Source organism: Aptenodytes patagonicus, chromosome 1 (genome assembly GCF_965638725.1).
Source record: "Aptenodytes patagonicus chromosome 1, bAptPat1.pri.cur, whole genome shotgun sequence".
Taxonomy (NCBI): domain Eukaryota; kingdom Metazoa; phylum Chordata; class Aves; order Sphenisciformes; family Spheniscidae; genus Aptenodytes; species Aptenodytes patagonicus.
Window position 1 is genome coordinate 9,709,270 of NC_134949.1, and position 13,836 is coordinate 9,723,105.

Below are 13,836 nucleotides of genomic sequence, written 5' to 3' on the forward strand. Positions count from 1 at the left end.
AAGCTCATGTAATTTCTTGAAATTAGTTTTCATTAGACATGCCATCATGTTTTTTGAGGCTAATGACTGAATAGGGAAGCTGTTTGGAGACACTAATTAGCATTCCAACACCAAATAAAGTTTTCTCCCTATCTGAATATGCTCAGTAGCTGTTGTCTGTACTACCTTATAATTCCATTTTTTCCCATGAGGAGTGTATTTAAAAGTAGCATTTTCCTGTCTTTTAAATACAGTGCTAAAATTACATCATCCAGGTCTCAAGGATGATAATATTATGGTGCAAGATGAGAAAACTTCACTAAACAATTTAAAAATTTACTTCACAGTAACCTGCAGGGGTGAAAAGTTTTGAAAAATTATGTCCAAGCCAATAATTATGTCAAGCACACAGTCCAGTGAAATGTATGTCACTGTGACGTTATTCCAGTCTAGATGCACAGGAAAATTTCCCAAGAATGGTTACTGATGGCTTGCCAAAAGATTGTATTCCTGGCAAAGAATCAGTTCAAAGTTAAACCTGGTAGTTGTCATAACTTTAAAGCATAAATATCAGGAAAAATAATATGTGGCAGGTTAAAGGCTGATTAATATCTGGATTTCCATGCAGTGCAAACACATCCTATGTTACGCTAGTTAAGTAAAACAGCAATATTTACACAAATATAATTAAGTGCAGTAAGTACACTTTGGTAAAGTATTACTACTTTGAGCCACTTACTATAGATTTCTTTGCAAATGATCATAACAGACTGAGCAGCTCTTCTCAGTTGTTTTAATGGAGCTAAGAAATACTCATTTCAAGATTTCAAGATTAAAAACAATTTTTTTTTTATGTTTTACAGAACATTTTTTTACTATACACATTTTTGAATACTGTGCTTAGACCCAAGATGCGTGTAAAATTGAATTTTGAAATTTGGTATGACAGCAAAATCTGACATGCAGAGGTATTTTAGTGTCTAGTCTAAAATAATCTTGGAGAGATTAAAAACTTAATGCTCATTTATGTTAAGACTCATAAGCGTTGTAAGAGTTATGAGCCTTAAAAATAATTTCTGGATAAAAAAGCTTCTTCTGGAGACTCATATGTATTACGAAAGTCATAATTCAGACCCATCTACTTCAGGCAACTAACATGGGCTTGCCTTAGAGGTTAGTAATTTGCTACGAGCATCTAAGATAGATTCCTACACCTCTGCACAACCTGTGGAAAACGTACAGAGATGTCTGCCTTTCTTACTCCTTCTGTTATGCATCTTTTGTTAAGATAAGCCATTACAAGTACCCCAATAGGAAATACACATATGGCTGAACAAACACAGAACCAGGGCTTGGTTTGGAAAAGGATTTGTGCAGGAGTCACTTTGGAAAGCAGATACCTAGCAGCAGTGGTAGATACAGGGATGGAGGGTAGCCCCTCTTACGCATTAGCCTTTTGATTAGAGCAACTCGCCCAGGCAGCAAAGCCCTCCATCTCTTCCGCAAGAGGTTGGTGCACACATCCCCTGCTTCTCATTAGATCATGGAACAGATCCTCCCGGAAGATATATCAAAACATATGGAAAACAGGGTAGTGATTAGAGACAGCCAACATGGCTTCACCAAGGACAAATCATGCCTGACTAACCTAGTGGCCTTCTGCAATGGAGTGACTGCATCAGTGGACAAGGGAGTAGCTACAGATGTCGTCTACCTAGACTTCTGTAAGGCCTGTGATTCCTACCTCTGAATTGGTGAGATATGGATTTGATGGATGGACTATTAGATGGATGAGGAATTGGCTGGATGGCCACGTCCAAAGAGTTACAGTCAATGCCTCAATATCCAAGTGGAAACCAGTAACGAGTTGTGTCCCTCAAGGGTCCATACTGGGAACAATACTATTATTTAATATCTTCATCAACATCATAGATATTGGGGATTGAGTGCACCCTCAGCAAGTTTGGTGGATGACACCAAGCTGAATGGTGAAGTTGATACACTTGAGGGAAGGGATGCCATCCAGAGGGGCCTGGACAAGCTGGAGAAGTGGGCCCATGTGAACCTCATGAGGTTTAACAAGGCCAAGTGCAAGGTCCTGCACCTGGGTCGGGGCAACCCCCGGTATCAATACAGGCTGGGGGATGAAGGGATTGAGAGCAGCCCTGCCGAGAAGGACTTGGGGGGACTGATGGATGAAAAGCTGGACACGAGCCAGCAATGTACACTTGCAGCCCAGAAAGACAATCATATCCTGGGCTGCATCACAAGCAGCGTGGCCAGCAGGTCAAGGGAGGTGATTCTGCCCCTCTACTCTGCTCTGGTGAGACCCCCCCTGGAGTACTGCGTCCAGCTCTGGAGCCCTCAGCATAAGAAAGACACGGACCTGTTGGAGCAGGTCCAGAAGAGGGCCATGAAAATGATCAGGGGGATGGAACACCTCTCCTGTGAAGACAGGCTGAGAGAGTTGGGGTTGTTCAGCCTGGAGAAGAGAAGGCTTTGGGGAGACCTTCTTGCAGCCTATCAGTACTTAAAGGGGGCTTATAAGACAGATGGAGAAAGACTTTTTACGAGGGCCTGTAGTGACAGAACAAGGTTTTAAAGCAATGGTTTTAAACTGAAAGAGAGTAGATTTAGACTGGATGGAAGGAAGAAATTTTTTATGATGAGCCTGGTAGGACACTGGAACAAGTTGCCCAGAGAAGTTGTGGATGCTCCATTCCTGGAAGCGTTCAAGGTCATGTTGGACGGGGCTTTGAGCAATCTGGCCTAGTGAAAGATGAGCGTCGGCATCGGGCGCCTTAACCCGGCGTTCGGTTCATCCCGCAGCGCCAGTTCTGCTTACCAAAAGATGAGCGAAAGATTTCCCTGCCTACAGCAGGGTGTTGGACTAGATGATCTTCGAAGGTCCTTTCCAACCCAAACCACTCTATGATTCATTCTATGATTCTATGCTAAGGACTAAATTCTTGTTGCTTACACTGCAGCTGCTTTTCAACATTCCAGTCAAAGCGGGGGCATTGGGCTACCTCTTTGGCTTTTTTCTCTTAATTCTGTGTATGCATTTAATTCAGTATGTCTTAAGTGGAAAATGTGCATATAAAATATTTTCAATAGCACTGGGACTAAGTATCCAAATACAAAAATAATCACCTGCACACAGTGTATTTAATATTAGGTTACAGAGTCAGGTGATTTATTCCCTCTGTGTTTTTTCTGTTCGTAACAGCCACCTACACCTGATATGGGCAAAACCCCCCATTTTAGCCTGCTAGTTAAAACATTTATTTGGGAAGTAGAATCTGTGACTTCAAAATTTTAGGCTCAGGAGATCCTAGCGTTCATATCTCCTAACTTCTAGGCTTTGGTTGTCTATTCAATCCTTGATCATCGAGTAAAGTAAATGACTGTGGACCCTGAGTTTTGCACTGAATGAATCGGGAATGGTCTGTCCAGGGCGACTGGATGAGTGCCCTCATGGGAGTTCAGCAGAGTTCAGGTACCTCCCCAGACTACACAGCAGCAATACAGAGCCTAGATAAGAGTTACTTCCAATCATACATAGATGACTATAAGACCATCTGACTGAAAACAAATGTTCTGATTAATTTTAAGTTCCTTGCAGGATTTAAATGGTGTCTGAACATAGGTGGTCTGATTCAGGCACTGAGACCTAAACATTGACAGGCTGTTGAAGTTGACAAGAATAACATATAGCTGACCTCTTGCTTTTAAGCACTAGGCCTCAAATATTTCTAATTTATCCCCACTTTTCTTGTAATTCACTTTTCTTATAATTTATCCCTAGATTTTCTTGGATTAGAATTATTTTAAGAAAACTAAGTTATTTCAATTACAAAAAAAGGAAGAAAAAAAGCCAAGCAGAAGAAGGACTTAATTTTAAAATGTTTTCCAGATAGAATAATAATTTGTGATTGGACTATTGATAAAAATTTCTTAACGATGACATCCATTTTTTGATACCTATTTGGTTTCAGCCAAGCCTGATATCACTGAAGTGAACATGTTTTTGTTTTCACTTTTAAAAGTTCTAAGAAATGAAGTCATCATTCCAGTCTGCTCAGTCATTGTTTAACATTGTTTTCATCCAAACAAATCATGCATCTGGAATGAAACATAAATTTTATGCAGTAGGTAGCTGAAAAAAATCTCACTTGTGTAATTTGGCTTCACTTCTAGTAATTGACTGTGAAGAGCTGATCCTACTCCCATGAGGTTAATTGCTGACCCTCATTAACTTCACTGTAACCCACTTTCTTTCCTAAGTGTCACTGAAAGCAGGAAATCAGTAGTTCAGAATTAATATTCTATGTTGAAAGTCACTGACAATTTAGCAGAGACGTTTCTACTGAATTTATATAAAATGTTCAATACATTAACTTCCTTTAAATTTTGGTGCCTAGTATTAAGTTTGCTGAGTTACCTTAAGCAAAACAGTTATGTTTCAACAAAAATATTTCTTACCTTATTGTAAACTTTTATAGATATTTAAAAATAAAACTGGAATATTTTACTTGAAAACTGTTGAAATGATAAAAGAAACTTGATTAAACTTAATAACATACAATTAAAAGTGTATATACAGTATGATGAGTCAAGTATAAAGACAAGTGCAAAGTCCTGCACCTGGGACAACATAACAAAAGAGCCCAGTACAGACTAGGATCTGTGTAGCTGGGGAGCAGCCTTGCTGAAAGGGACCTTGGGGTCCTGGTGGACAACACGGTGAACATGAGTCAGCAGTGCACCGCTGCAGCAAGGAAGGCAAATTGGATTCTGGGCTGCATCCACAGGGACATTACTAGCAGAGATAGAGATGTGATCATCCCACTCTACTCAGCACTTGTCAGGCCGCACCTGGAGTATTGTGTCCAGTTCTGGTCCCCACAATTCAAGAAAGATGTAGATGAACTGGAGAGGGTCCAAAGGAGGACCACAAAGATGATCAAAGGGTTGAAGAACCTGCCCTACAAGGAAAGACTGAAGGAGTTAGGTCTTTTCTCCCTGGAGAAGAGAAGGCTCAGAGGGAACTCATCACGGTATTCCAGTACTTAAAGGGCAGCTACAAAGAGGACAGAGGCTCTCTCTTCACAAGGAGCCACATGGAGAAGACAAGGGGCAATGGGTACAAGTTGCACCAGGAGATAATAAAGAAATTTTGTACAGTGAGAGCAATCAATCACTGAAACAACCTCCCCAGGGACGTGGTGGAATCTCCATCACTGGAGGTTTTACAGATGTGATAGGACAGGATGCTAGATAATCTCATCTAGGCTCCCTTTCCCATGAAAGGTTGGACCAGAGGATCTTTCAAGGTCCCTTCCAACCTGGGCTGTTCTGTGATTCTATAATTCTGTTCTATGAGTCTTTCACATGAAAAGTACTGGAAAAGCTGGATTGACATGATCAGACTGCCAATTGAATGATTTTCTATGTTTGGTTTTTTTTCCTCAGATCCATTGGCCTAGTACACCTCTGCAGGCAGAAGAATGTATAATTAAAGGAAGAGATGCTGTAAGTAACATTAATTACAAATCAAATGTACTTTAATTATACCAGTGGCTGGTCCAAAACAAGGATTCAGGCATCCCTAAACTTCAGAGAGATCAAAGCACAGATATAATTCTAAGTGTTGCAGCTTAAAAACGTTTAACTACTGTGAACACATTAAATTATTAGTTTAATTGCTTTTCAAACCAGCTCATAAATGGGCAATGAACACTTTTGATCATCTGAACTTTCTATTGATTCTTTTTCTGGTGATATCAAAGAACGTACCTTAATAATTCTCCTTTCCCATTTCTATTTCCCTTTCTTTTCATACACATAGGATACCTTCTCTGTTCAAACTTTTTCACATTCTAATTTATCTTTAAAATTCACATTCTCTAGAATATTTTCAAAAAAGCAGTTAAATTATTAGTAATTATAAAATATACTCTAAATTGTTTTGCCCTATAGGTTTTATGGTATATTAACAAAAATATTCTGTTTTAATGAGCCCTGAAACTGTTCTGTTCTTGTGATCCAGTGTAATCAGTTCCCGGGGAAAGACCTGAAAGCTCACTGACATACAGCAGCTGATATCATTGGCACCACAGGATGAAAGTTCTTCTGGATGGGAGCTCTCTTTAATTTTGCAGTGTAACAAGCTCATTATCTGCACCTCATAAACACACAGCAAGTACAACACCTAATAAATCCCACAGCTGAGAGAGCTCACACTGTACCAAAGGATTTGAAAATGATGATAGTTTTACAGCAACGGTGACAGGAATGTAGGACATAGAAGGGTGCATGCACAGTTTTCCCACACAAACACAGCAAATAGGCAGCCTTGATGATAACCACAACATATTCCCAGTGAAGATTAAGAAGCTGTAAAGATTCCTTTTGAAGTACAAGCATGAGAACTGTCCACATCAAGGGAATTGGTGAACCAGACTGGAAAATAATAATAATAATAATAATAATAATAATAATAATAATAATAATAATAATAATAATAATAATAATAATAATAATAAATAAAACACAATACTTTACTCCTTGCACTCACCTGGCCTAGAACTGATCCTTTTTGAGGTATCTTAAAAGTTCATTACATTTTTCTGGATGCTTTTGTAACCTTGAGAATTTCAGGTGGCTTTGGCTGAAAATGGTGTTTTTCTACATTATCTGAACTTCGTGGTCATATTAAATGAATCCAAAACCTAAATTCTTTGAGCTTTATTTAATACTACCTCTCAGCATAAGCTGTTATTACGGTTAAAGCTCTGTCATCTTTCTTTCACCACTACATGATGGGATTTATTTTCTGATACTTTGACAATATTCTTTGGGTTAAATAAATACAGAAATAGGCACTGTTGTTCCAATGTAATGTAAAGGTATCCCCCTCAGACTCATGAGATTCCCTAAAATTCAAAATCTTTTACAATCCAGTCTGTTATTATGTCTTCAAATTTACATTGTAATGAATGTGATCATTTAAAGATCTTCATATGTTTCCCACATCTCTCTGTACTGTGAAAGTTAGGTGTCTATTTTTTAAAAGAAAATCACAGAATTTTTAAATAATCACAAGACTCCAGAACAGGAGTCTTTAAGAAAAAAGATGTTAAAATTGTAAAAGCTGGAAATATTGTAATACCAAACAATACCAAACAATATTCTGATCCTCACATGAGACCCAATTATGTGTGAGACTATGTGAATGAGTAAGACTGATTAATTCCAGGGAAACCTTAGTAATTTTCATTAGCATGCTCAGTATTCAGTAAACTAAATTGCTCAACCTGAAAGGAATCCAAATTAGAATAAAAAAAATTCCTATTACTTTTCTTTTCACCCTCATTTTTTGTAGCCATAAACCAATATTTGCTTAATGGCATTATGTCTTAAAGTCAACCCTTTGCCATTTCCAAATTCTGAATGTTATTTTTCACACCGTAAAGTCTCAGAAAAAAATTACTCATCAGTGCTCTTTCAAACCTTTTTGCTTATTTCCATGCTGTTTCTTTCTTTATTTTCCTTTGCAAAAGATCTGTTACTCAGTGCATAACTAATATTTAATAGAATTTAAAATGTTGTAATAAGCATCTCAGTGTTGAGGCACTTCATGCGTTCTCTGCTACTTCTTTCTATATAACAGAACAGGCCACTTTTATAAGCTCTTACAACCTTTAAAAGCTATGAGTTCATCTTGTGGCAGTAAAACTGCAAGTATTGTAGTCATAAACACAGTTTCAGAAAGCTTGTAACAGATTTAATGGGACGGTTAGAAAAGCCTTGTCTTAACAACATGTGCATCATCTTAAACTCAGGCCACACTTTTCTGATTCGGAGCAAGCCAAGGAAAAAATCCTTCTGCTCTTATCCAGTGTGCCAGGAAACACACCTGTTGGACTGTGGTGTGAGAGCTTTTGATCCTTTCAATTATTTTATCAGAATTGGAAATCATTCAGATATAGAAATAAAATTCTATAGTGATGACTAACTCCCTCACACTGAGAAGTTTCAGATGAATAAAATTCCACAGATCTATTAATATGTCTATGGAGCCTCCTAAAGAAAACCACAACATTTAAATAATTAATATAGAGGAAGAAAACTTATTTTAATGTTCCCTTGGCTGATGCATCTCTTCCTTGTTACGTGTACAGGATATTATTAGTGGGGTCAGCAGCAATGCCTAGTTGCCTGACACTTCCCAGAATAGCACCTTTTTTCATTTGTTTATAAATGATAAATCTAGCTATTTAGAATGACTTTTTTCTATATTTGGTATCTGCCTCATCCTGTTTTTTTCTGCAGAAAATTTCAGGCATTTCTATGAAGGCACACAGGAGAAAAAATGTGTAATTTTTGCCCATTTGTAAAAACCCCTAAGATCTCTTTTCCTCCATGGTGTTTTTGAGACAAAGATCAAGAGCTGCAGACATATGTGGATAAAAAAAGAAATCATGGAGTAAAGGCCAAACCACCACTGGGACAGAACAGAGGGGATAAGTCAGGAAGGTCATACTTGGAGGGGAGGGAGAATGAGGAACAGCATCAGTACCCACTAAAGCATCTATTTAAAAACCACAAAGCATTATAAAAATCCTATGCATTACCATTCTGCTACCACCAGTCAGCAAATATTTGTGAAATGCACATACAAAGTAGGCACCTCTGTCTTTGAGCGCTGATCCACGTACAGAGGATCACATCCTACTAATCTCAACTCATTCTTCTCTCATTTTGTCTGACAATTCAAATAGCAGGGGTTTTTTCAGTTGTTTTTTTTCAGAAATTTTGTCCAGGTGGGAGACCATGTGGATGCCATGTGAAGGAAGACCTTTATTTCTTTTTTTTTTGTTTCCTTTTTAAAAAAGTAATACATTAGTAAAAATTCCAAAAGTAAGATATTGCAAGGTTGATTTGTCCTTTGCATATACATAATATTCAATTACACAACAGGTTACCTGCCTGTGTAGGTTACCTGCTTCTTTCAATTAGCATGATATATCTTCAAGGTGAACGATTAAGAAGAATCATGTAGCAAAGGAGAATTTTTCCTTACGATCCTTATTTATTTGTTGGAGCAGTTGGAAGACTTGCATTGCATGACACAAGGGTTTGAAGAAAGCAGAAAGATGGCTTCTTAGTTTTGAACCCAATGTGGATTTGCAAGAGCTGAATTCTGCCCATGGCCCTGCCGCAGACTCATCCTCTGTGACATTAAGTTCTTGCAGATGGTCAATAAGACCTGGGATTGTTCTCATATAAATACAGCAGTCTGAAAACTAGAGTAGTCATCAGCGAAGCACAGCAAATTTTCAAAAAGGAAACTCCTCCACTCTGTATTACGCCTTCATTTTAGGATAGAATTAATTGCCTTTTGGAGATGTCTGGCCTTCTTTGCTGACTATTGAAAAAGTCTAGGAGTATAGCATAAATTACATGTTTAAACCTTAGAATAGCTAAAGTTAGCTAAGATTAATCCCAGTGTAATTGTCTCCTTAAACTTGGTGTGACTGTCTTAAAACCCAGGGTCTGAGTTGCAGAAATGTTGAGCAATGAATGGAAATGAACAGAAATTTTGCTCCAAACATAGAAATTATTGCAAAATGTTAAATACTCTGTAAAACCAAGTCCCAGGAGTCCCAAAATCAATGGATACTTTTATCTCACTGTATCCATTTCTAATTTAGCACATGAAGGATAATGACCCCACATCTCAAAGGGATGCTTGAATTTTTTTTAATTGTAATATTTATGAAACTCAAATACACTAATGAGTCCCAGAGTATTGCCCTGGGGGAAATGAGTAATTTCTTCTTCAAAGGAGGGTTTGAACAGTGCGAACAGATAAAGTATGAGGCTATACAATATAAAAAAATATTGATTAGCAATTAATTACACAAGAAATTAATGGTTCAGTGGTCTTATGGAAAAAATTATAAGAAAAAAGTGTTATATTTCTTGAGATAAAGTTTATTTAACTTGAGAGAGAAGATATTTGTTGACTATTCACATGTCTAGTGCCTCTAATAATACTTAGTAAAACAAATATTTAGGTTTGCAGAGTATCTCTGAGATTAAAGAAGTACAAAAGTGTGTTTTATAATTTAGTAACTCCTAACTGGTTAAACACCTAAAATAAGTTGTGATAAATCAGTGCTCTAAACTTGCTTTTTTCGTGTCAAAAGTGTCCATCCATGAATTTGGTGGCACTGAGGTACTAGCATGAAGTGGGAGAACTAAGATGTTATATTTAACAGAATAGAAAGTTTCAATATGCAGAATATCACCTAAGGCACCTGAGATATTAAAAAAAAAAATTAAATACTAATATTTTCCTATGTTTATTTTTAATGTAAACTAGGATGAATGTGCAAATTACATCCGTGTCCTTCACCGATACAACAGAACGCATCTTCTGGCTTGCGGAACAGGAGCTTTCGATCCGCTCTGTACTTTTATTAGAGCTGGACATCCATCAGAGGTAAGAAATTAGTTTTACAGCAGTGACTCTTTTGGTCCGGATTCCAGCAAAGCCTCTATGCTTAAAAATCAATATTTAAATTCAAATGCTCAGAGTTCTCATACAAACCATACAAGAGAGATTTTCGCTGATGAAATGTAATGCTGGTCTAAAATTCAGTTTGTGACTAGAGGAACTCACTAACAATTGAAAGTATATTTTTGAGAATTATGCAAAGAACTCAAAGTCATTTTTGTCTTAGAATTTTACTGCTAGATAAGTTGATATAGCAATTCTTACCAAAAATCATTAAATATTTGGGGGGTTTTAGCTAAATCTGGGGGTTTTTTTTGTGAAATTATACACCATATAAAAAATACATATTAGTTTGATGGGAGATGGAATACCTTAATATTTTTTTGTTAAATTCAGCTTCTTAGTGTTGATCATATCCAGCAAGTGTGTGTTAGCTCCTTAATGACACTTGTAGCTGAGTGAAGTAATACTTCAGAGAAGTTCATTAAGTGCAGCATATAATCAATTTTGTCAACTTGTTTCTTATGCAAAAGATAAATTGTCTGGATTTTTCAGAAATCTTGATCCTTTCTGTCTCAGTTATATTAGAACAGGGTTAAAGAACCAGCAAAAGTACCAATCTCTCATTTTAAATTAGTGTATAAGCCTCCTCAGGCATTCAACCTGCTCCTGATTATATGCCACCTATCTGTTGCTACATAGAGGCCAGAATGTTGACTGGTTGATCCTGCTTACATCCTGCTTCCCGGCATCCTTGTTTCATCGCATTCCCATTCCCAGTCTAAAAAACATATGGGGTTTATGAATATATTTTGAAATTCCTGACATAAAAAAGCCTTCTTGAAGGGCTGAATTTCTACAACTGTTATCAGATTGAATTTATGGACAAGTTATAAATTACATTACTAGGTCTGGACCTTGGAAGTTTCTGGACTTAGTGAAAATTGGACACTTAAAGTTATCCCTTATTATATACTTAGTAATTCTGAAGAAATCATTTATTCAATTACAAGGTAAAACAACTGGTAAGGGATCCCACTGTTTATCTGAGCTGCCGTGCCATCAGAGGAGGATTTCACTAGGCTGCTAGTGAGGCACATGTGATGACCACTTTAGGAATCTGACCTAGGATTCTTGGTCACACACTTTGTGAGGTGGAACTTAATAGCTGGAGATCATCTGTAGCCCAAAGGTAAGATTGCCTTTTGCTGGCAAATGTCAGGAAGAGATGCTGGGCAATGGTCTTGCTTAGTTGGTTCATATTTAGTGATGTTTCCTGGTAAAACTGAGCACTTGTCACGGAGCCGATGCTAAAGCACCATCCAAGAGAGTTCTTGCTTTCCCCTATGGCCAGGAGTGGGGTTTTCAAGCTGATTGCAATTACAGGAGTCCACATTGAAGGCAGGTTCAATTTTGTGGATATTTTTTATAAAATAATACAGAGTGAACCATAAAGACCAACCTTACTGATGACTGTGAGAAAAAGTAAAGCTTCAAAATAGGTAAAGTCACAAGTGCTTTCCTTTCCATTTCCAGATATTTCAGAATATTTGCCAAAAGCTTTAAGCTACATTATAAATAGTCAGTTGATATGTGTGTGTGTATATATATATATATAGAAAAGAAAACACAAAGGCATTGTGTTTAATGTTTTATGCAGCTGAACTTGGATAAATTAGAAAAACTCCCCTATGTACTAGAAAATTAAAGCTAAATTTTGAATTATGTTTAATTTTTTTTTTCTCGGTTATTCCACATCAGAATTACTCAGTTTGTTAGTTTATAAATAATGTGTTTCCCCTAATTCTTTTTCTCACAAATTTCAGCTTAAGCTCTCCAAACCAAACTGATTTTATTCTGTCTCTTACATCACTTTAACTGTTGTACTCCACATTTAACTGACAGTTTTGCACTTAATGATTTAAAGCAGCTACAATTCAGACTTGTCACATACCTGCAGTATTGTTTATTGGTCTGTTGATCAGAACAACAAGAAAACAGAGGACAGGGGCTGGAGCTGATTTAAAATAAACACTTGGCTCGAAAAAATATTAATTGCAGATATGAAGTTTTTCAAAGTGTACTCATATAAATCAATTAAGTTACTTATTTTAGTAAAAAAAATTTGAATAAGCCTTTCTGAGTAAAGATGCATCCCTTTGACAAACCAAACTAGAACCACATCTCCAGAAACAACCTCCAAGGATCCAATCCATGCTGGGCATCTCCAACTGCTTTTAAAATCAGAAGCATCTCAGAAGTTGAGACCCCAGCGCAGCACTTACTTACATTTGAAGTTACCTGAATTGCAGAAACACACTGTCTTCTAAAATTGAGGAAGGAACTAAATAATAAGGAATTTTAAAATAAGGCAACTTTGCATGTCTTCTTTGCTCCTCTCATGAACCTCCTGTCAGGCTTCCTGGTACAGTTTAAAGGAAGCAATGTCTGTATATTTAGGAACACTATTTAAGAAAGCATAAGCAACAGGCTAATAAAAATAGAAACCAAACAAACAAAAAATGAGAAACAAGACTCGTATATAAGAATGTGTGGCCCATGATCCTCCCCTTATGTATCACTGTCCTTCCTTCCCTTCTTTTTGTTTATTATTCTCCCTTGTTAAACTGAAGTTCTAAAATTTTACCCACAATGAAGTCATGGGAAAATTACCATTTTTCTGTTTATGTAGACCAACAGGAAATATATTTGCTACACTAATAAGTAGCTATATTAGTTTCCGTTATCCGAAAAGCTGACCATCAGGATTAAAAAAGACAGGTGCCATGTGTATGGTATGTTAAAAATAACACATGGTATGTGATTGAGTGGGCAAATTGTAATCTTGCTTTCTTTGACTGATAAGGACTTTGTGTAGCTGCAGGAACTGAAGGGACAAGATCCTTCCTCCGAAAACTGCAGTTCAGTCTCTGCTGATCTCTGTTTGGTCAGAGTATCCCAATCCAATGACTTCTGATTACTGTCTCCCCATTTCTTCCACCTCAGCTCTCTTGCCTCTTTTTCACTGTCTGACTGTCATGGCAATGAGGGTAACAAACGAAACAGTCTTAAAAATATAGTAATACTATTCCATTTCTAAACAGGAACCAAAGCACCTTTCTTAAAAAACTAGTAAAACTCAGACTTTTTATTTGAAGGGTAAATGCTGGTTTATAATATTCAGTTATATGCAGTTAAATGCAGTGCATAATATGCAGCTGGTTGAAAGGAATATTTTTTACATGCTGTTGACATTTTTGATTCAACATATTGAACTTCAATATAAGTAAAATCTGCCTAAGTAACACAAGGTGTATTTGAGGCTTATA

The 13,836-nt window shown here is 37.0% G+C and overlaps 1 protein-coding gene across 1 annotated transcript in view; it reads left to right on the plus strand.

The window, feature by feature from the left end:
- Positions 1–13,836, plus strand: part of SEMA3E (semaphorin 3E) — a 156,241-nt gene that overhangs the window by 82,252 nt on the left and 60,153 nt on the right. The window contains exons 3-4 of the mRNA XM_076359316.1: positions 5,455–5,514; positions 10,373–10,492. Coding sequence (XP_076215431.1) covers positions 5,455–5,514; positions 10,373–10,492 — 180 coding nt within the window. The remainder of the gene's footprint in view (positions 1–5,454; positions 5,515–10,372; positions 10,493–13,836) is intronic.